This window comes from Capra hircus, chromosome 1 (assembly GCF_001704415.2).
Source record: "Capra hircus breed San Clemente chromosome 1, ASM170441v1, whole genome shotgun sequence".
Taxonomy (NCBI): domain Eukaryota; kingdom Metazoa; phylum Chordata; class Mammalia; order Artiodactyla; family Bovidae; genus Capra; species Capra hircus.
Window position 1 is genome coordinate 137,770,167 of NC_030808.1, and position 24,415 is coordinate 137,794,581.

The 24,415-nt window shown below is 40.8% G+C and overlaps 1 protein-coding gene across 1 annotated transcript in view; it reads left to right on the plus strand.

Annotated features, from left to right (window-relative positions):
- CPNE4 (copine 4) overlaps positions 1-24,415 on the plus strand; it is a 649,396-nt gene that overhangs the window by 453,004 nt on the left and 171,977 nt on the right. The window contains exons 5-6 of the mRNA XM_018051359.1: positions 1,218-1,292; positions 24,297-24,380. Of these exons, the coding sequence (XP_017906848.1) occupies positions 1,218-1,292; positions 24,297-24,380 (159 nt within the window). The remainder of the gene's footprint in view (positions 1-1,217; positions 1,293-24,296; positions 24,381-24,415) is intronic.

A 24,415-nucleotide genomic window follows, 5' to 3' on the forward strand; every position in this document is an offset into this window, starting at 1 on the left:
GAGGCAGTAAGGGACAAAAGAGAATCAAATGAACAACCTAAATATGATGATTCCTGGTTTATCAAGTCTTTCTTGAGTTTTTGCTGTAAAACTCAAGAATGACTTGAGTTTTGTCTGGACCCATGTTCTCTACTCCTCGGGTGCTTACACCTTTGGAGGGATCCTCCCCTTTTTAGATAGCTCTTTTAGCTTTAATTTTATACATAAAATAAAAATTTCCAGAGGCTACCAATGTGTACTCAAACAGATGAATGCAATTCATAATGAAAAAGTTTAGCTCAGATAGAATGGAGATAAAATTGAATTAAAACTCAATAATAACTTTTTTTAAATAAAAACTCATAATAACTTTGATAAGGATGTCCACAAGGTCAGAGGCATTATGGCCTCTGAATGCATAGTGACTTCTTAATGACTTAGAAGTACTTTAACCTATATGCAACTACATTGGTCCTATATTTTGTTGTTGTCATTGTTTTTCTCCTTCTTTTCCCATCAATTTCTGCTTCAAGGGTTTAAGAGTCATTATTCAGTATTAGGAAGTGATCTTTTTATGAAACAGGCTTTTAGATACTATTATCTCTTCACTTATGTCAAAGTTGTTGTCAAGAATTCTCTGTTCTTTGGAGTTAAGGTTTAGATCCTTGTTCTCTTTCTTCCCTCTCCCCCCTCCTCTTTCTCTCTCCATTTCAAAAAGCCCAGGGACAGTCTTTTCTGAAGCATTACAATTAGAATTTTCTTTGATGACCTTATAACCTTTGGTCTGGAAGGGCCATACAGACCAGTTTATTTCACAGTCCTTGTGGGTCCGGTAGAAAACAGCAGAGAAATATTGCTGCCTGCTCCTTGTTTTTTGGTCACTTCCCAAAGAAGAAAATATATATAATTATTTATGGATGTGCTGTTCAGTGCTGTGTGGCCTTTGAAGGAGAAGCTCTCCCTAATTACTCCTCTAAAACTTCTTCCTCCAGCTTACACCCCATATTTCATGTTCTCATGCTCAGCACCAGTGAGGTCTCCTTATCTTCTGTGGTTTGTTCTAGGGACTTCCCTTGTACACCTGAAACGCTGTGCCACATTCACTGGATTGTGGGACACTCCGTGGCAGGTGTCAGTCTTTGTTGATTTTTGGATCAAACACGAGCTAAATTGTTCATGAATCCCTGGGTTGAGTGATCCAACTGCCACTGCTCATGATGAATGCTTTTTTCCTTTAGGTGATTGCTGAGGAATTATCTGGTAATGATGACTATGTTGAACTTGCCTTCAATGCACGGAAACTGGATGACAAGGTAAAGTGTCTGGCATCAGCATTACTGAAGAAAGTAATAAAGCTAGCACACAAAGTTTAATAAGATTTCCCCTCAAAGCCATTTTTTCCCTTTCAACTCACATTATTAAACAGATCAATGATTTCAGAGAGTATGGAAAGTAAGACTTCCCCCTAATTGAGAAGCAGTTAATGAGAAGAAGGAAGGACTATAATTAAAACAATTTTATAAGTAAGTTTATAATGAATAATTATAATTAATTTAATTTATAATTAACACAATTTTATTACACTAAAACTTCATTTGTTCCCAAATGCTACAAGTCACATGGCATAGGTGAATGTGATTTAAACTGATTGCTAGGAACTTTTCAAAGGAAAAAAGAAGATGGGAAAAGGAATAAAAGTGGCATTTTTTAAGCATCATATTTGCAGGCATGGGGTTAAGAGCTTTTCAAGCATGATCACAGTTAATCATTCTTATAGCATCCATGTAACAGGTATTATTAACTCTGTTTTACATATGAAGTAACAGATTCAAAGATGACGTAATTGTCTAAAGTCATTCCATGTGTTAGTTCAAATAATCCAAGAAATAGACACCAAGAAAGAGTTAATGATGCAAGCAGGATTGCATTAGGAGAAATGCCTGTGTAGGGAACACAAGAAGGAAATCTAGGAGAGCAGACAGGCCACAACGCAAGTCTGAATATAAGTAAAGACGAGAGGGAAAGAGGGTGGCAGTTTCTGCAACAACACGTAGTCTAAGGAAGGTTCTAAAGAAGATTCTAAGAAGATTCTAAGGAAGGAAGTCTAAGGAAGCCAGAAAGGAGTCCTGTGTGTCTCCCATCAGTGCCTTTATAGCCCCTACACCCGCAGCAATGGCTAGGAGCAGCCCATGTGCAGCCTGGCCTCGGAATGAGGGCAGGACTGGATTTCGGAGTACAAAAGCACTGTTACATTCCCTGAGTGGGAGGTCTGCAAAACACGTGCCAAAGGTTACCCTGCTAGTTGGTGGTAACCCTGAAGACTCAGTCCCAGGTCAGCCTGACTTCCATCTGCACTCTTTTGGTTCTATCTCACAATTTCCATGCAGTCACAGGCCATGTTAGCCTTGTATATATAGGAAAAATCCTAGGGATTCCACCCCTTTAAAAAAATGTTTCCTCTCCAACCATAACGTCATATCCACCAGTGTATTTACAGAGGACTCCATTTTACCAGCATACAACAGGTGATTTAGGGATATGGCACTACTTTTTCAAACAATTGCTTGTAGGCATTAGAAAAAGGAAAAACTTTTTTTCACAGCTCCCCACAGTATTAAGCAGCAGCTCATATCCTGGCATAGTTCATTTTCACACACAAAGAGTACTCAGCCTAATTATGTGTTCATTATTTCACTCTCCTATCGGTTCATTCATTCACTCCTTCATCATTCATTTGCCAAACCTTCGTCATGTGCTTGTCACGCATCTGTTGGTGGGAAATGGGCATCCTTGGAACTATTCTTATATCCAAAACCTGTAATTCACCATCCAAGTAACACATCAATTTAAACAACAAATGACATAATGATACTAAAGCTATAGGAGGATGATATATAATCAGAGTGTCCTGAAAAGAGTAATCCATTCTGCCTTGAAATAGTAAGAAAGACTTCGTTCTTAAGAAGAAATTATAGTTGGATTTTTTTGTTATCCTGAGTGGATTGTGTAACACTTTCACAAACTGTCACCTTTTGACATTAGCTGAACGAGGTACTGGGAACTATAGAGTGCAATGGTGTCAATGGGGTGTAAGATCTTACCACTCACTTCCTGTGATTATCAGGCTCTTTCTCTCCGTCATCTTCAAGTTTCAGAATAATTCACCAGACACCTTTGTAGTATCTTACCTGGGGACATTATAAGCCAAAGGGTCAGTGTGTAGCAGTTTTAAACTATTCACTTTATGGCTTCTCATGACTTCTTTCCACTTAGTCACACACTCCAACTGATTTATGTTACAGAACAAAGGGAAGTGGGGGTTTGTCAGTGGGCCCATCAGCTCTCAGGTGTATAAGCAGTTTCCCTTCATCCAAATGAGCACTTGCTCACAGAACTGAAAGATCCCTATCCACACCTACCACGGTTCTCGACGGCTGTGCCCACCCTGGACTGTGTTGATTGCTCACTACTGAGACCCCAATGACCTGGAGCCACAGACCGCAGGTCCTCTATAATGAGGTGGAGTCTTTCCCAGACTGTCACCCAGAGAGGAGTGGGCCCTGTTCATAACAAAGCAGGTCATTGCTCCAATGTGGACTAGGAGGTGAATGGTCTGAGATGGAGAGAAATCGTAGAGATGAGGAGCAAGATGACACCACGAAGATCAGCTCACACAGCCTCTTCAGGAAACAGAGGCTCAGCAAGGGCTGATGATTTTCACCAAGACACTGCTGCCTGGTTATTTATTGCTGCATCACAAGCTACCTCAAAACCTGGTGACTTAGATTAACAACTACTTTTTTTTTTAATGTCATCATTTTGAGGGTCAGAAATTCAGGCAGGGTTCAACTGGGCAATTCTTCTGTTCCTTATGACATTGACAGAAGTCACTCAGTTAGGGACTTCCCCTGTGGTCCAGTGGTTAGGAATTCATCTGCCAGTGCAGAAGATGTGGATTCAATCCCTGGTCTAAGAAGACTCTACATTCTGTGGGGCAACTAAGCCCAAGCACCACAATTAAGGAGCCTACATCTAGAGCCTGTGAACCATAACTACTGAAACCTATGCACCCTAGAGCCCATGCTCCACAACATGATAAGCTACTGCCGTGAGAAGTCTGCCCACCAGGACTAGAGAGTAGCCCCTGCTTGCTGCAACTAAAGAAAGCATGTGCCCAGCAACACAGACCTAGCACAGTCAAAAATAAATAACTAATAAAATTAAAAGGGGTTCACTCAGTTATACTCAGCTGGTGGAAGAGCTTTACTCACATGCTTGGCACGTAGGATTGCTGGAAGGCTGGGCTCCACCAGGTTGGTCTGTCAGAGTGCCTTCATGGTGGTCTTAGGTTTATCACATTTTCTATATGGTGGCTAGCTTGAGATATCATTCCAAGAGAAGCCAGTGAAAGCTGTGTGGTCTTTCCTTTTTAAAATTTTTTAATTGGAGCATAATCGCTTTACAATGTTCTGTTAGTTTCTGCTGTACACAGCAGGGGAAGGAGATGGTAGGACGAATTGAAAAGTAGCACTGACATAAAAACACTGTCATGTGTATGGCCTTTTCTGACCTAGCCTGGAAAGTCATGCATTATCCCTTCTGCTGCTTCTGATGGTTACAAGTGAGTCATAAGGCTGCCCAGAGTTGAGGGGAGGAAAATGACTCCATGTCTTGGTAGGGGAGTGGCAAAATCATAATGCATAAAAAAGCGTGTGGACATTGTAGTGGAAAATGCAACCTGTCACAGTATCTTTATGACAGAATCAGAATAAGAGAGGACAATTATTTGATGTCACAGCTAGTAAAATAGTTCCCAGAGCTTCTCAAGGAAGACCTCCTTCTAGGCTTAGCAACAAATGAGGTTGTCGCTCCCTTCATGTTAACAGTTAAACTTATATCTATTAATTGACAAAATAGACCATGAAAAGCCACTGAGGTAAACAGCTGTCTTAATTTAAAACATTTTGCTAATTAGTATCATGAGAGCAACTAATTTCTACCTGCATTTGATTTTTTTTTCTACCTGCATTTGAAAAATTGCAGTATGAATATGCTATATCCAATTCAGAATAGTTATAGACATCTGGGCCCCCAGTCTCCATGAAGTAATTCTCCAGTTATCCACATACCTCTGTTAGAAAACTCTGGCCTAATACAAATAGCCTTCTTTTACATATGAAAATGTCAAAGTTTAGGGATGTGAAATGACTTACCCAAGGCCACAGACACTCACACCCACACTCACAATCAGTGACAGAGAGGAACCCAATCAATTTGCCCAACTACAATCTAAATCTTTTTTCAGGGCAGAGACTTAATGAACAACAGGTTAGATTGGTCTTGGGCTATGGAGAACTTGGTCATATTCCCATGTATTTCAGGGAAGAGGGGATCCAGGGAAGAGGAAGATGAGGGTATGTATGCTATTAGGCAGCAGTCCTCAAGGTGTGGCCCCAGGTCCCAAGACCCTTTCAGAAGAATGTATGAGGTCAAAACCATTTTCATAGCAATGCTAGGAAATTATTTTCTATCTTCATTCTCATTCTGTCACATGGGTACAGTGATTTTCCAGAAACTACTTGATGCCTAGTATCACAAGAGATTGAATGCAGCAGCAGGTATGAGAATCCTACTGCCTTTTATTGATCCAGTCATTAACTTGATTTACAAAGATGGAACATAATGGCATTCTTCTGACAATTTTATACATTTGGAAAATATATTCCATTAAAATGTTATTTTATTATGATATAATGGGTTTATCTTTATTATTTTAAAAATGATATAACAAATGAATATTTTTAAAATTTATCAGCTTTAGCTTATAATATGGTAAAATATTGTTAGATATAATCCACATAAGCAAAAGCTCCTTGGTGTCCTCAATAATTTAAGTGTATAAAATTGTCCTAAGACCAAAAGTTTGAGAACTGCTATTGTGAAGTATATTACTTTTGCAAACCATGAAGACAAGTAAATGCCTCTTTTCTTTTGATAGAAGTAGTTTAAAAAAAATTGCAGATCAGAATAATTCATTTTTTCAGAGCTTGTAATTGCTTTGCAATATTGTGTTGGTTTCTTCCATACATCAACATGTATCAGCTATAGGTACACACATATCCCCTCCTTCCTGAACCTCCCTCCCACCTCCCACCCCATCCCATCCCACTGGGTTGTCACAGAGCACCAGATTTGAGCTCCATGGGTCATACAATAAATTTCCACTGGCTATCTAATTTTATATATGCTAATGTATATGTTTCAATACTACTCTCTCAATTAATCCTACCCTCCACGTCCACATACCTGTTCTCTATATCTGTGTCTCTATTGCTACCCTGCAAATAGTTTCATCAGTAGCATCTTTCTAGATTCTATGTGTGTGTATGCTTAGTCGTGTCCAACTCCTTGCAGCCCATGGAATGTAGCTATAATACAATATTTCTCTTTCTCTTTCTGACTTACTTCACTCTGTATAACAGGCTCTAAGTTTATCCACCTTATTAGAACTGAATCAAATGCTTTCCTTGTTATGGCTGAGAAACACTCCATTGTATATATGTACCACAATTTTTTTTATCCATTCATCTTTTGATGGGCATCTACTTGCTTCCATGTCCTATCTATTGTAAATAGTATTGCAGTGAACATTAGAGTACATGTGTCTTTTTCAATTATGGTTTCCTCAGGGTGTATGAACAGTTGTGGGATTGTTGGGTCATATGATAGTTCTATTCCTAATTTTTTTCTAGTATAAATTTATTTATTTTAATTGGAGGCTAATTACTTTACAATATTGTATTGCTTTTGCCATACATTGACATGAATCTACCACGGGTGTACATGGGTTCCCCATCCTGAACTCCGCTCCCACCTCCCTCCCCATACCATCTTTCTGGGTCATCCCAGTGCACCAGCCCCAAGCATCCTGTATCATGCATCAAAACTGGACTGATGATTCGTTTCACATATGATAATATACATGTTTCAGTGCCATTCTCCCAAATCATCCCACCCTTGCCCTCTCCCACAGAGTCCAAAAGACTGTTCTATACATCTGTGTCTCTTTTGCTGCCTCGCATACAGGGTTATCGTTTTTTTTAAGGAAACGCCATACTGTTCTCCAAAGTGGCTATATCTTTTTACATTCTCACCAACAGTGCAAGAGTGTTCCCTTTTCTCCACACCCTCTCCAGCATTTATTCTTTGTAGATCTTTTAATGATGGCCATTTTGACAGGTGTGAGGTGATACTTCATTGTAGTTTTGATTTGCATTTCTCTAATAATGAGTGATGAAGAACATCTTTTCATGTGCTTGTTGGTCATCTGTATCTCTTCTTTAGAGAAATGTCTGTTTAGATCTTCCACCTATTTATTTTTTTACTGGGTTGTTTGTTTTTCTGGTGTTCAGCTGCATGATCTGCTTGTATATTCTGGAGACGAATCATTTATGAGTTGTTTCAACTTGCAATTATTTCTTCCCATTCTGAGGATTGTCTTTTCAACTTGCTTATAGTTGTGCAAGAGCTTTGAAGTTTAATTAGGTCACATTTCTTTATTTTTGTTTTCATTTTAATTACAATGACCTAATGAGGTGGGTCCTTGCTGTGATTGATGTATGTTGAAGAGTGTACTGCCTATGTTTTACACTAAGACCTTTACATTTCTGGCCTTACATTTAAATTTAAGTCTTTAAACTATTTTGAGTTTATTTTATATAAGGTGTTAGGAAGTGTTCTAGTTTCATTCTTTTGCATGTAGTTGTCCAGTTTTCTCAGAACCACTTATTGAAGAGGCTGTCTTTTTTTCCATTGTATATTCTTGCCTCCTTTGTCAAAGATAAGCTGCCCATAGGTGTGTGGGTTTACCTTTCAGCTTTCCATTTTGTTCCATTGGTCTATATTTCTGTTTCTGTGCAAGTATCATACCATCTTGATGACTGTAGCTTTGTAGTATAGTCTGAAGTCAGGAAGGTTGAGTCCTCCAGTTGTATTCTTCTTTCTCAAGATTGCTTTGGCTATTTGGGGTCTTTTGTGTTTCCATACAAATTGTGAAATTTTTTGTTCTAGTTCTGTAAAAAATATATCATTGGTAGTTTGATAGGGATTGCATTGAATGTATAGATTGCTTTTGGTAGTATAGTGATTATCACAATATTGATTCTTCCAATCCAAGAATATGGTATATCTCTCCATCTGTTTGTATCATCTTTGATGTCTTTTATCAATGTCATAGTTTTTTGCATACAGGGCTTTGTTCTCTTTCAGTTCAGTTGAGTCGCTCAGTCATGTCTGACTTTTTGCGACACCATGGCAGCACGCCAGGCCTCCCTGTCCATCACCAGCTCCCAGAGTTCACCCAAACTCATGTGCATCAAGTAGGTGATGCCATCCAGCCATCTCATCCTCTGTCGTCCCCTTCTCCTCCTGCCCCCAATGCCTCCCAGCATCAGGGTATTTTCCAATGAGTCAACTCTTCGCATGAGGTGGCCAAAATATTGGAGTTTCAGCTTCAGCATCAGTCCTTCCAATGAACACCCAGGACTGATCTCCTTTAGAATGGACTGGTTGGATCTCCTTGCAGTCCAAGGGACTCTCAAGAGTCTTCTCCAACACCACAGTTCAAAAGCATCAATTCTTTGGTGCTCAGCTTTCTTCACAGCCCAACTCTCACATCCATATATGACCACTGGAAAAACTATAGCCTTGACTAGATGGACCTTTGTTGGCAAAGTAATATCTCTACTTTTGAATATGCTATCTAGGTTGGTCATAACTTTCCTTCCAAAGAGTAAGCATCTTTAATTTCATGGCTGCGATCACCATCTGCAGTGATTTTGGAGCCCCGAAAAATAGTCTGACACTATTTCCACTGTTTCCCCATCTATTTTCCATGAAGTGATGGGACCAGATGCCATGATCTTAGCTTTCTGAATATTGAGTCTTAAACCAACATTTTCATTCTCCTCTTTCAGTTTCATGAAGAGGCTGTTTAGTTCTTCTTCACTTTCTGCCATAAGGGTGGTGTCATCTGCATATCTGAGGTTATTTATATTTCTCCTGGCCATCTTGATTCCAACTTGTGCTTCATCAAGCCCAGTGTTTCTCATGATGTACTCTGCATGTAAGTTAAATAAGCAGGGTGACAATATACAGCCTTGATGTACTCCTTTTCCTATTTGGAACCAGTCTGTTGTTCCATATCCAGTTCTAACTGTTGCTTCCTGACTTCCTAAGTATTTTATTCTCTTTCTTACAATGGTCAATGATAATGTTTCCTTAACATGTATTTCTGAATTTTCATTGTTAGTTTCAAGGAATGCAAGGGATTTCTGTGTATTAATTTTATATCCTGAAACTTTACTATATTCATTTGTTGACTCTAGTAATTTTCTGGTGGAATCTTTAGGGTTTTCTATGTAGGGAATCACGTCATCAGCAAACTGTGTGTGTTTTACTTCTTCTTTTCCAATTCTGATTCTTTTTATTTCTTCTCTGATTTCTGTGGCTAGGGCTTCCAAAACTATGTTGAATGATAGTGGTGAGACTGGACACCCTTGTCTTATTTCTGATCTTAGAGGAAATGTTTTCAGTTTTTCAATATTGAGAATAGTGTTTGCTCTGGATTTGTTGTATATGGCCCTGATTATGTTAAGGTAGGTTCCTTCTATGCCCACTTTCTGGAGAGCTTTTATCATACATGGGCATTGAATTTTATCAAAAGCTTCTCTGTATGTATTGTGAAGATCATATGACTTTTATCTTTCAATTTGTTCATATGATATATCATACTGATTGATTTATGTATATTGAAGAATTCTTATATCTCTGGATAAAACCCACCTAAACTATTCTTTTAATGCATTGTTGGATTCTGTTTGCTAGAGTTTTGTTGAGGATTTTTGCATCTATGTTCATCAGTGATATTGGCATATATATATATATATATATATATATATATATATATAATTGTGGCATATTTGTCTGGTTTTGGTGTCCTGGTGATATTGGCCTCATAGAATGAGTTTGGGAGTTTTCCTTCCTCTGAAATTTTCTGGAAGAGTTTGAGCAGCATATGTGTTAGGTCTTCTCTAAACTTTTGGTATACTTTGCCTGTGAAGCCATCTGGCCCTTGACTTTTGTTTATTGGAAGATTTTTTTATTACAGTTTCAATTTCAGTGCTTATAATTTGTTCATGTTTTCTGTTTCTTCCTGGTTCAGTTTTGGAAGGTTGTACTTTTCTAAGAACTTATCCATTTCTTCCAGGTTGTCCATTTTATTGGCATATGGTTGTTCATAGTAGTCTCTTATGATCCTTTGTATTTCTGCATTGTCTTTTTTTGTTTCTAATTTCATTGATTTGAGTCTCCCTCCTTTTATTCCTTGATAAATCTGGCTAGTGGTTTGTCAACTTTGTTTATCTTCTTGAAGAACCAGCTTTTGGTTTTAATCAACTTTGCTATTGTCTCCTTCATTTCATTTTCATTTATTTCTGCTCTGAACTTTACAATTTGTTTCCTTTCTCTGGTGATTTCCGTTCTTCTTTTCTAGTTCTTCTTTTTCAGGTGTTTATTTTTTGTCTTTCTTGTTTCTTGAGGTAGGCTTTAATTGCTATAAACTTCCCTGTTGGAACTGCTTTTGCTGCATCCCATAAGGTTTTGGGTGATTGTGTTTTCACTGTCATTTATTTCTAGGTATTTTTTTAAATTTCATTTTTTATCTGTTCAGTAATCTATTGGTTATTTAGAAGCATGTTATTTAGCCTTCATGTGTTTTTGTCTTTTACAGTTTTTTTTTTTTTTTTACCTGTAGTTGATATCTAGTCTCATATGATTGTGGTCAGATAAGATGCTTGATACAATTTTAATTTTCTTAAATTTACTGAAGCTTGATTTGTGACCCAAGATGCAATGCATCCTGGAGATGTTCCATGTGCCCTTGATAAAAATTTTTATTCTGTTGCTTTGGGATGGAATATCCTAAAGATATCAATTAGGTCCACCTGGTCTAATGTGTGATTTAAGGTTGTGTTTCCTTATTAATTTTCTATCAGGATGATCTGTCCATTAGTGTAAGTAGAGTGTTAAAGTCCCTCACTATAATTGTGTTACCATTGATTTCCTCTTTTATGGTTGTTAGCATTTGCCTAATGTATTGAGGTGTTCCTATGTTGGGTACATAATTTATAATTGTTACATCTTCTTTTGGATTGATCCCTTGATCATTATGTATGGCCTTCCTAATGTCTTGTAACAGTTTTTAAAAATCTCAATTTTGTCTGATATGAGAATTGCTAGTCCTGCTTTCTTCTGATTCCCATTTGCATGGAATATCTTTTTCATCCCCTGACTTTCAGTCTTTATGTTTCCTTAGATCTGAAGTGGGTCTCTTGTAGACAGCATAAACACAGACTTTGCTTCTGTATCCATTCAGCTAATCTGTGCCTTTTGGTTGGGGCATATAATCCATTTACATTAAAGTAGTTATTGACATGTGTGTTCCTATTGCCATTTTCTTAATCATTTAGAGTTTGTCTTTTTCTTCTCTTGTGTTTCCTACTAGAGAAGTTCCTTTAGCATTTGTTGTAAGTCTAGTTTAGTAATGCTGAATTCTCTTAGCTTTTGTTTGTTGATAAAGCTTTTGATTTCACCATCTAATCTGAATTAAATCCTTGCTGGGTAGAGAAATCTTGGTTGTAGGTTTTTGTCTTTCACTTTAAATATATTCTGCCACTCACTTCTGGCCTGCAGATTTTCTGTTGAAAAATTTGCTAATAGCCTTATGGGGATTCCTTTGTATGTTAATGTTTGCTTTTCACTTGTAGCTTCTTAGGTTTATTTTTTGTTAGTTTTATTAATATTGTCTTGGTGTACTTCTCTTTGGGTTTATCTTTATGGGACTCTCTGGGCTTCCTGGACCTGGGTGGCTATTTCCTTTTCCATGTTAAGGAAGTTTTCAACTATAATATCCTCAAATATTTTCTCATACCCTTTCTTTTTATCCTCTTCTGGGACCCCTATAATTTGAATGTTGGTACACTTAATATTGTCCTAGAGGTCTCTAAGATTGTCCTCAATTCTTTTCATTCTTTTTTCTTTACCCTGTTCCTTGGGTAAAGGATAGCTATTTCTATCATTCTATCTTCCAGCTCACTTATCCTTTCTGCCTGTTACTCTGCTATCAATAGAGAATTTTTAATTTCAGTGAATGTGTTCTCCATCACTGTTTATTCTTCATTTCTTCTAGGTCTTTGTTAAATGTTTTAAATGTCTCTTGCATTTTCTCCACTCTATTTTCAATATTTTGAAAATTCTTTACTATCATTACTCTAAATTCTTTTTCAGATAGGTTGCCTATTTCCTCTTCATTTATTTGGTCTTTTAGTTTTTTCCCTTACTGCTTCATATGTAACATATATATATTTTTGTGTGTGTCATTTCATTTTCCTTTTTGATGAGTGGAACTGTGTTCCTGTCTCACTAGTTGTTTGACCTGAGGTTTCCAGCAGTGGAGTTTGCAAGCAGTTGGGTAGATCTGGGTCTTGGTGTTGAGATGTGGACCTCTGGGGTCCCTCACTCTGATTAATATTCTCTGGGACCTGATATTCTCTGTTGTTTCAGCAGTTCATACTCAGTGCTCCCACCTCAGGGGCTCAGGCCTGATCTCTGGCCAATGAACTGGGATCTCACAAGCCATGAGCTATGGGGAAAATTTTTTTTTTTTAAGGGTGGGGGAAGCAGAACAATAACAAAAAAATAGCAACCTCTGAAGAGTAACATGTATTCCAATAGTAGAGAGAAGGGAAAAAAGGGGGGGGTGGAAATTTTATATATATATAAGAGGGGGCAGAATAATAACAAAGACTAAAAAGTACTAAAATAAATTTAGAAAACTAACAGAAATAGTAGAAAAAAATAAGTATATGTATGAAACAACTACTAGAGAGTAAAACCAAACTCTACTGGTAAATAGTAAAAATAATAATAAAAACCAAAAGGCAGAACAAACCTTGGCTGTAAAGGGCAGGGCTTAGGCAGGGAATGGCTTAAGGGGTGGCAGTTCCTAGGCGGAGGTGGGAATCCCATGGGGGTGAGGTCCTGACTCAGGACCCAAGCCTCCAGAAAAGGCCCTGGGTGGGGGTGGAGGGAGGCCCAGGCTCCACGCAACTGAGGTGGCTTCTGCATTGCCTTTGGCTTTGGGGAGTAGAAGATAAGGTCCAGGTCCCAGGAGGCTCCCAGGGCTGAGTGGATGGTGGAACACCAGATGGATTCCCCTTTCCTCCATACCTGTAGGAACCCCTTCCCTGCTGGCCCTACTGTCTTCCCTCCCTCCTGTACCCACAGGCCCTATGTGGGTAGTGTGTGCCCTTGATAGTGGCCCTGAAGGACAGAGGGGGCCTCAGAGAGTGGAGATGGATCCCCAGAGGGCAGAGAGCTCAGCCTGGAAAGCAGAGGGGAGGTCAGAGGGAGAGGGGCCCTAGAGGATGGAGGGGGTGCCCCCCAGAAGGAGGAGGGAACCAGAGGGTTTAATGGGGTCCCAGATGGTGGAGAGCCAGTTTCAGTCAGGGCCCTTGGAGGGGTGAAGGACTCACAAAGGACAGGAACCCTGGAGGGAGGAAGAACATGGAGAACAGAGAAGAACTCTGGAAGGTGGAGTGGGGTGTCCTGTATGGCTGAGGGCTCAGCCTGGAGGGATGATGGTGCCTGAGAGAGGAGGGAGGGCCTTGAAGGGTAGAGGGGAACCCCAGGGGTTTCCCAGAGGGAGGGAGGAAACTGAAAGGTGGAGAACAGAGGGAGGCCTGGAGAAGTCTTTGGAAGGTGACCTGGGCCCTGGAGGGCATAAGTGGTCCCAAAGGGCAAAGAGAGATCAGCCTAGGGGGCTTGGGAAGCTTCCCAGGGCCCATGGGCAGGGGACGCCAAGCAGTTCCCTATTCCTGGAACCTCACAGGACCCTCCCCACTCCTCATGTACAGATGACCCACAGGTGTTGGGGCTAAGGAGTGGGGATGAGGAGTCCCTGCAGGGCAGGGTGCCCAGAGAACAAAGGGAAGATGGCTCAGTGGGAAAGCAGAGAGGGCCACGGAGGGCAGAGGAGCCCCCAGAAGGCAGATACCCCAGCCCCTGGCCCCAGAAGACTCCCTGGGGCCAAGTGCAGTGGATACCCCAGGAGGGTTCCTCACTGGATCCTCCAGCCCTCTCAGGGGTCCTTCCCCTCCCAGTGGAGCAGGCACACTGCTCTGGATGCCCAAAGGCACCCAAACCATTCCCAGCTTGGCCCCCAAACCTCTTCCCCTCCCCTAGCATCCCTGCACTCCTCCAGTTGGAGTGAAAGGGAAACCCCATGGGCTTCCTCCAACCCTTGAGGATCCCTCCCCATCCCGGCCAAGCAGGCATGCTGCTCCTGCCACCCAAGGGCTCCCAAACTGCTCCCAGTGTGCCCAAATGGCACCTAAACCCAAACTGCTTCCCCTCCCCCAGCAGCACCTCTGTCCTCCCAGGAAGTGAAAGAAAAGTGCGTCCCTCGCTCTCCCAGCCAAGCAGGCACACTGCTCCAGGCACCCAAAGGCACCTAAGCAGCTCTTGGCACCCAAATGTTCCCCGAGTCCCAACTGCTCCCCCTCCCCCAGCAGCCCCTCTGTCTCTGGTCCTCTGGCCTGGACCTTCCCTCACTCCCCACTTCCTGGTACCTGGTCACCCCTGGGGCTCCTCCCAGCAGGCTGTCTGCCAGAGATCCCTCACCAGGGCCTGATAAGCCCTTTCCAATGCTGTCCAGACCAGCAGCTATCTACTCAAGACAGAAATCCAGTAGGGTTCATGAGATTCATACATAAAATAGGTGAGGTTTGCAGGAAATAATGGTTTTAGTGTAATGTTAATGTAATCCACTTAGTGGAGAGATAGACTTTTTAACTCTTAAAGCTTCTCATTACATTAGCAGCTAGTTGGTGATTAATCTAACAAGTAGAGATATAAATTGAATTACTTTGGAACATTCAAGCTGACAAAGTGTTCTTTCTCCTCTCTTTCCTGAGAAAGTATTCTTGTTGGTATGTTAGAACTGATTCTTGCACTGGTGCTCCTCACATCTGCAATCATGATCATTATATGCTGTATTTCTTTAATGTTGCCATGATGCTAGTTTGATGGGGTGCTATATAAACAGCTAAATGTCTCTAAAGTAGAGGTTGGCAAACTTTTCCTATAAAGGACCAGGTGACTCCTATAAAGGATGGTGAATAGTTTGGACTTTGCAGATTGTATGGTGTCTGTCCCAACAACGCGTCTTTGTTTTGCAGTATGAAAACAGCCATGTGCTGTGCTGTGCTTAGTTGCTCAGTCATGACACTACATAAGTCAATGAGCATGACAATGTTCCAATAAAACTTTATTTAAAAAACAAGCAGTGGGCTGAATTTGGGCCACATGCCATAGTTTCCTGACCCCTGTTCTATAGCAATGGTAACTCTGTCAGGCTGTGCTGTGATTTTAATATGTTCAAGTATGCCTGCCTGAATACTTATCCATCCTACATTAGTGATACAAATTATCATTCATGAGCATCTACAATATACCAGGTGTCAGGTGTCAACCTGCATTACTCCCCAAACATAATCATATTCTTAACAATGGGTCTTATTACTTCCAGTCTACAGATGAAGCACAGTGAGGCCAAAAAATTTTCCCAAAGTCACAAGGGGAAGTCACAGTGTCTGAATATGACCCCAAATCATTCAGTCTTTTCCAGTTCCAATCTTCTATTTTCATGATCACTGTCATGGCTATGCACTGCTTCCTTTTCTCTTTCAAACCTCAACTGACATCTCCCTTAACTAAATTTCTTTCATATTGGACTAAAAGAGCAAGGGCATATAGCCTCCAAGTTATTTCACTATTAACATTTCACTATAGCAAAACTTTAGTAAAATGCCTCTATCATTAATTTTCATTGTCCTGAACTGTCCTAAAGGCCTTCTTAATACTGGTGGTCAAAGCAAAGAAAGCTGAAAATTCCAGCTTGTGGTCAAGTAACTATACAATTAGTTGCAGATTTGTTGTTTTTAACTATGAATCTCTGAGTATACATTTGAGATGCTTTTGAGCTGCTTATGAGTAGTTTTATTTCCAGAAATCAGATGGAAGTACTACTAAATTCTTAATAGTAATTATCCCTGATATTTGTATAGTGCTTTTCTAAGTGTCCTCCTGTATTCTCTGGAGAAGGCAATGGCAACCCACTCCAGTACTCTTGCCTGGAAAATCCCATGGACAGAGGAGCCTGGTAGGCTGCAGTCCATGGGGTCGCTAAGAGTCAGACACGATTGACCAACTTCACTTTCACTTTTCACTTGCATGCACTCGAGAAGGAAATGGCAATCCACCCCAGTGTTCTTGCCTGGAGAATCCCAGGGATGGAGGAGCCTACTGGGCTGCCGTCTATGGGGTCGCACAGAGTTGGACACGACTGAAGTGACTTAGCAGCAGCAGCAGCAGCATGTATTCTCTCTTTTATTGGTAATAATAAATAGCAGTAATGCTTTCTGAGTGCTGATCATGTGCCAGGCACTGGACTCAAAACTTTATGTGCATCACTTCCTCTAATCCTTCTGCATTGCTGTGAGGAAAGGCTGATATCCTCTCCAATTAATGGATAAGAAAACTGAGATGTGAAAAATTAAATATCCTGTCCCAGATCATTCCGATTGTATATGGTGGAATCAAGATTTGAAAGACAGCGCATTACACATTAGATTTTTAGTTGCTTGAAGGTGGAGATTGTATCTGATCTTTCTCTTCTTGATTTATAGTACCTCCTCCTGACAATTCCATGCCAATCCTGAATAGTAACTTAAAATAATGTGAAATGAAGTTAAAAAAATTACAATTTACTGCCATTAGGAAAAATAAGATACTAAAGTGTATATAGAGTATAATTACAAGTATTTTTATAAGAAAAAAAGAAAATCATATCTAGATTCTAGAAAAAATTATCAAACTGTTATGGATAGTTGTGGTATTATGGGTGAAATTATGGACCATTTTTTTCTTCTATTTTTTCATATTTCTACTTATTTATATATTTTCTATTTTTTTAAATGATGACACCAAAAAGTTTAAAATGATCAATAAAAGGAAAAAGAAAAATAACTGATAGAGTTCCTCCAGTGTATTAGGGACCAAGAGTCTATCCCCCCGGAGGAGGGCCCCAAGGGCATGCAGAACATGCTAGCGTGTCCACTAGCAGGGCAGGCTAGTGGGGAGGGGGCGCCAGTTCTTTAATATAGGGATGAAACACAAATAGACTTGAGGGGTGAATGTCTTGAGCAGATGCGTGCGTGTGTGTCCCTGCACAGTGAGGCCAAACAAAGCAAACGTCGGAGTTTGGAGCAGAGACAGATTTCTTTCAGGGCCAAACAAGGAGAGATGGGTGGCTTATGCTCTAAAGTTTGACAAAACTTTTTTTTTTTTTTTTTTTTTTTTGGCCACACCGCTTAGCTTGTAGAATTTTAGTCCCCTGACCAGAAATTGAACCCGTACCATTGACAGTGAAAACCCGGAGCCCTAACCACTGCACACACTGCACCACCAGGGAATTTCCTCAGCACAGCACTTCTAAAATGCCGGGGGAAGGAAGCGGGACCCAGGGTATGTGATCGGCTCGTGCACAATTCTCTGATTGGCTGATGGTGGTGAGATAACAGGAAAGTGTCACAGGGTTTAACATGATCAGTCGTTGGTTCCAGGAGGCCTGGGTGCTATGTGCTGAAGGTCATTATGTAGTTCACATCTTCTGTTGGGTGGGAGGTTTTCACATCTGTGGAACAACTCAGGACATGTGCATCAAATACTGTTATCTGGGCACTTCAGAGAGGAGCTAAAGCAGAGGATGTGGTGGAAGGGTTTGTCTCAGAAAGGCCCCATAGGATCCTGCTCAGTTACTCAAGGAGGTAGCTATCAGATAGAAGTGTGTCTGGGAGGAGGCAGGAGCTGTTTCTGTGGAGAGACACGGTTTGCAGGGCCGACTTACTGATGAACGCAAGTGTCAATCAGGCACCTTCAAAAATAGAGAGGAAAGGTATTTTCCAGACTCTGTGCATTTGGTCCTGGTTGGGTGGGGAGGAGAGTCAAACAGAAGGCAGATATCCCCACCTCCCTCCTCTTTCTAAAGTATCCTACAAAGTTTTCACTATAGAGCCAATCACATTATTTTCCTGCTCAAAATCCTCCAGTGGCTCCCCACTGCCTCTCAGGTGAATGCAAACACTTGGGATGCACCTGTAAGGTGGAGCTGCTCCACCAGTATTGCCTCTAACTCTTTGCCTGCACAACCTTAGGCTGGAGCGTAATTCACCTACTTGGTGTGTCTTTTCTCTTTTACACCTTCAGTCAGTCTATTCCCTCCCTAGAAATATCCTCCTCACAACTGTGTACTTAATATTCATAACATAGAAGTTGAGAGTTATGTTTTATTTGGTGGAAATTTTTAGGACTTCAAGCCCTAGAGACAGCATCTCAAGTGACCTTGAGAGAACTGCTCCGAGGAGGCAAGGAGAGGAGCCAGGTATATAGACGTTTTGCCACAAAGGCCACGTAGTCTTAACATCAAAAGATTATTGTTAATTACAGAAAACCAGATATCCCAAGTTAAGGAACTAAACACTTCTCTTGGTATGGGAAGATGTAGGAGTCTGGGCTCACTGAAGTAATCTCTTTGATATGCACCTCAGCTATCTGGGACCAGTATCCTGTTTTCTCATCCTGAGTTTCCTCAGGTTCACTGTAGAGAGTGGCTGCAGTCTGATGGCTACTCGATGGCAGGTATTCTTACCTTCCTGAGTTCCCTTGGGGTTCACCAGCTCACCATCCCTGATGGCTGCAATTGCTGATGACTGTGACATCCTTTGTTTTCCTTTTCTCAAAGCCATATTTTATAATCAAAATCCATTGACTTTCCCTCTTCTCTGTTGTTCATTCATTCATTCATACTTAACCCTTGGTTATGTTTATGTGTATACTTAGCAAATCCCATGGACAGAGGAGCCTGGTAAGCTGAAGTCCATGGAGTTGCTAGGAGTCAGACACGACTGAGCGACTTCACTTTCACTTTTCACTTTCATGCATTGGAGAAGGAAATGGCAACCCACTTCAATGTTCTTGCCTGGAGAAACCCAGGGACGGGGGAGCCTGGTGGGCTGCCATCTCTGGGGTCACACAGAGTTGGACATGACTGAAGCGACTTAGCAGCAGCAGCAGCAGCACCAAACTAGATAGCACTTTGGAGGGCTGAGAAAAGTTTTTATCCTTCCTTGAATCTTAATATCAAGCACAAGTTTCCATGATCAGTATATTCCCTGAGAGTATTTTTTTGACCTAAAGACTAATGGCTTTAGGCTTTATTCTACTTTGCTGCCACCTGGATTTCTGGGGCAGGGAGTAACCTGGTGAAATACGTACTAAGAATGTGATGACTAAAGCTGCTTCTCAGATAACCTCCTATTATATACACAGTGTTCATGTCACTAATTCATTCACCTATGTATTCATTCATATATCCACTAAGTACATGTGCCACTAAAAACTAGATGTTGTAGAAGATGCTAAGGAAAAGGTAGAAATAAAAAATAAGACATAATTCCTCTTCTCTGAAGTGTTTATAATCTATTGGGGTAAAAAGCAAACTTAAAAGAAAGACATGCTGCTTCCAGTATTAAAGTGCCTGTTTGTTTTATGTTATTCTGCTGCTGAAAACAACTGTAAGTGCTAAACGAGATACAAGGGATGTCTCTTTGGGAGTCTTTAAAGGCAGTCAAGATTTAGGAGTGGAGAAGCTGGGAAGAAGAGAAATCCATTGAGATGATTCAGATAGTCTATGCAGATTTTCCACTCAAGGCAGTTCCATAAGGCTGATTCATAAATCCTAGGGATGGAGAACCTGGGAAGCCTAGCAGAAAACAGCTACTAAGAAATAAAGAAACTGAGCAGTGGTTTTTATAGTCTCATGGGGTTGGGGAAGCAAAACTGGAACTTAGGGTTACAGGGACAGCTTGGGTTATTTGCAGAGGCTTCAGAGGAGGGAAGCAGCCCAACAGCTGGAGTGACTTACTCTCTCAGGGCATTCACTAATTAACAAATAGCAACTTAGAGAGAAACTCAACCAAGAACTGTAGAGCCAAGACATTATGGCCTAGAGCTTGTTATACAGAGTGAAGTATGTCAGAAAGAGAAAAACGAATATCATGTTTTTTAAAAAAAAATAGAAAAACAAATAACACAGATATATGAAATCTAGAAAAATGGTACAGATGAACCTATTTGCAGGGAAGGAATAGAAACACAGACATAGAGAACAGACTTGTGGACACAGTGTGGGGAAGGGTAGGGTGGGATGAACTGAGAGAGCAGCATTGACATATTGGAGAAGGCAGTGGCACCCCACTCCAGTGCTCTTGCCTGGAAAATTCCAGGGATGGGGAAGCCTGGTGGGCTGCTGTCTCTGGGGTTGCCCAGAGTCGGACACGACTAAAGCGACTTAGCAGCAGCAGCAGCAGCATTGACATATATACACTACCATGTGTAAAAGAGCTAGTGGGAAACTGCTTTATAACACAGGGAGCCCAGCCTGGTGCTCTGTGATGACCTAGAGGGGTGGGGTGGAGGAGGGGTAGGAGGAAGGCTCAAGGGGGAGGAGATTTTATATATATATATATATATATATATATATATATATATATATATACACACACACACACACTTATGGCTGATTTACATTGTTGTATGGCAAAAATCAGCACAACATTGTAAGGCAATTATCCTCCAATTTAAATTTTTTTAAGTGAAAAAAAGAAATAACAGAAATAAATAGTCTTTCAGAGAGTCTCACAAACAAAAATGAGTATTGATGGCTTTTCAACGAGAAACATCCCTCGTAAACAGTGAGTTTTTGAGTGAGAGTCTTAAAGGACTATAAGTAAGGAATAAAGAAATCAGAACTACATCGGACTTCTAAAGACTTTGGAAAAAACCAACCTGTACAGAGCTAAATCCTAATTGGATTCAGGTGACTGCCCCCTTTCTAACTGCTTCAGTTCAGTTCGGTTCAGTCGCTCAGTCGTGTCTGACTCTTTGCAACCCCATGAATCACAGCATGCCAGGCCTCCCTGTCCATCACCAACTCCGGGAGTTCACTCAGACTCACGTCCATCAAGTCCGTGATGCCATCCAGCCATCTCATCCTCTGTCGTCCCCTTCTCCTCTTGCCCCCAATCTCTCCCAGCATCAGAGTCTTTTCCAATGAGGCAACTCTTCGCATGAGGTGGCCAAAGTAGTGGAGTTTCAGCTTTAGCATCATTCCTTCCAAAGAAATCCCAGGGCTGATCTCCTTCAGAATGGACTGGTTGGATCTCCTTGCAGTCCAAGGGACTCTCAAGAGTCTTCTCCAACACCACAGTTCAAAAGCATCAATTCTTCGGCACTCAGCTTTCTTCACAGTCCAACTCTCACATCCCTACATGACCACTGGAAAAACAATAGCCTTGACTAGACAGATCTTTGTTGGCAAAGTAATGTCTCTCCTTTTCAATATGTTGTCTAGGTTGGTCATAACTTTTCTTCCAAGGAGTAAGCATCTTTTAATTTCATGGCTGCAGTCACCATCTGCAGTGACTTTTACTAGAAGCTAAAGTCTCATCTAAAGCCTTTATTTTACATTGTTTTACATTGTATCTAGTATTACATGATGTCTACCTAACAGAAACAGATGATATTAAGAAGAGGTGGCAAGAAAACACAGAAGAATTGTACAAAAAAGATCTTCACGACCCAGATAATCACGATGCTGTGATCACTCACCTAGAGCCAGACATCCTGGAATGTGAAGTCAAGTGAGCCTTAAGAAACATCACTATAAACAAAGCTACTGGAGGTGATAGAATTCCATTTGAGCTATTTCAAATCCTAAAAGATGATGCTCTGAAAGTGCTGCACTCAATATGCCAGAAAATTTGGAAAACTCAGCAATGGCTGGACTGGGAAAGGTAAGTTTTCATTCCAATCCCAAAGAAAGGCAATGACAAAGAATGCTCAAACTACTGCACAATTGCACTCATCTCACACGCTAGTGAAGTAATGCTCAAAATTCTCCAAGCCAGGCTTCAACAATACATGAACCATGAACTTCCAGATGTTTAAGCTGGATTTAGAAAAGGTAGAGGAACCAGAGATCAAATTGCCAACATCCACTGGATCATGGAAAAAGCAAGAGAGTTCTAGAAAAACATCTACTTCTGCTTTATTGACTATGCCAAAGCCTTTGACTGTGTGGATCACATCAAACTGTGCACAATTCTGAAAGAGGTGGGAATACCAGACCACTTGACCTGCCTCTTGAGAAATCTGTATGCAGGTCAGAAAGTGATGGTTAGAACTGGACATGGAACAGCAGACTGGTTCCAAATTGGGAAAGGATTACATCAAGGCTGTATATTGTCACCCTGCTTATTTAACTTACATGCAGAGTACATCATGAGAAACACTGGGCTGGATGAAGCACAAGCTGGAATCAAGATTGCTGGGAGAAATATCAATATCCTCAGATATGCAGATGACACCACCCTTATGACAGAAAGCAAAGAGCTAAAAAGCCTCTTGATGAAAGTGAAAGAGGACAATAAAGAAGCTGGCTTAAAACGCAACATTCAAAAAACTAAGATCATGGCATCTGGTCCTATCACTTCATGCAAATAGATGGGGAAACAATGGAAAAGTGAGAGACTTTATTTTGGGGGGCTCCAAAATCACTGCAGATGGTGATTGCAGCCATGAAATTAAAAGATCCTTGCTCCTTGGAAGAAAAGCTATGACCAACCTAGATAGCATATTCAAAAGCAGAGACATTACTTTGCCAACAAAGGTCCATATAGTCAAAGATATGGTTTTTCCAGTAGTCATGTATGGATGTGAGAATTGGACTGTAAAGAAAGCTGAGCACCTAAGAATTGATGCTTTTGAACTGTGGTGTTGGAGAAGACTCTTGAGAATCCCTTGGACTGCAAGGAGTTCCAGCTACTCAATCCTAGAGGAAATCAGCCCTGAATGTTCATTGGAAGGACTGATCTTGAAGCTGAATCTCCAATCCTTTGGCCACCTGATGCAAAGAACTTACTCCTTGGAAAAGACCTTGATGCTGGGAAAGACTGGAGGCAGGAGAAGAGGATGAAAGAGGGTGAGATGGTTGGATGGCATCACCAACTCAATGTACATGAGTTTGAGTAATCTCTGGGAGTTGGTGATGGAAAGAGAAGCCTGGTGTGCTGCAGCCCATGAGATCACAAAGAGTCAGACATGACTGAGTGGGTGAACTGAACCGTCTAGTATTTAATAGAAATTAGCAAGCGTAATAAGAGGCAGAACAGAGAAACAGATAATAACAGGCCCACAGTGTCTATAGTCATTGTCAACTTGAAAAATAGTCAAAACCTAAAAGTTGAGAGTTATATTTTATTTTGTGAAAATTTGTAGGATTTCAAGCCTGGGAGACAGCATCTCACATGACCCTGGGAGATGGAGGGTCTTTCCATCTGCTTCACGGAGGCAGGCAGGATAGCAAGTCAGGTTATAAAGAAGTTTTCGACAAGGGGCAGGTAGTCTGAACAAAGAAGATTATTGTTAATTAAGGAAAATTATTTCCTTATAATTTATTAAGGACATATTTCTTTAGATATTTGAGTTAAGAAATTTAGTGCTTTTCTATGTATAGGAAGATGCAAGAGTCTAGACTTAACTGAAGTCATTCCTTTAATATGCATCTCAGCTATTGGGGCCAGCATCCTGCAACTTGATTTTTCACATCCTTAGTTCCTCATTCACCATAGGGAGAGGGGGCAGCTTGTGGCAGCAGCTTAATGGCTGCCAGATTGGAGGCATTGCTCTTCCTTGGTTCCCTCTGGGCCCAGAAATTAAGTGTGGAGGCTCAGAATAGCTGATGACTGTGACATCCATGTTTACTATGGCAGGAAATACTCCATTTCACACATCAGACACAGGCTTTACAATAACTAGGAACAACCTGTTTGAGACAGCAGATACACTGCTTCTTAGAGACCTGGCATTTGAGCTGATCTTTGAAGACTGCTTGGGACTTCAATCAACTAAGTCCTTTCTTCTCAAAGGACTTGAGGGTTCAGATACAGCTCCTTCTAGCCAAAGGTGATGAAGACTAAAGCAAGGAAGGGTCAAAGTCAGGGGTATTTTATCCAGGGCTGGATCAAATGTGTTTGTGCAAGGGGGAGAGAAAAAAACTCATTTTTGCTTATCTATTTTAGGATTTCTTCAGTAAATCTGACCCATTTCTGGAAATTTTTCGAATGAATGATGATGCAACTCAGCAGCTTGTGCACCGAACTGAGGTGAGAAGTGCCATCTTCAGTTTTGCCATCTTGTT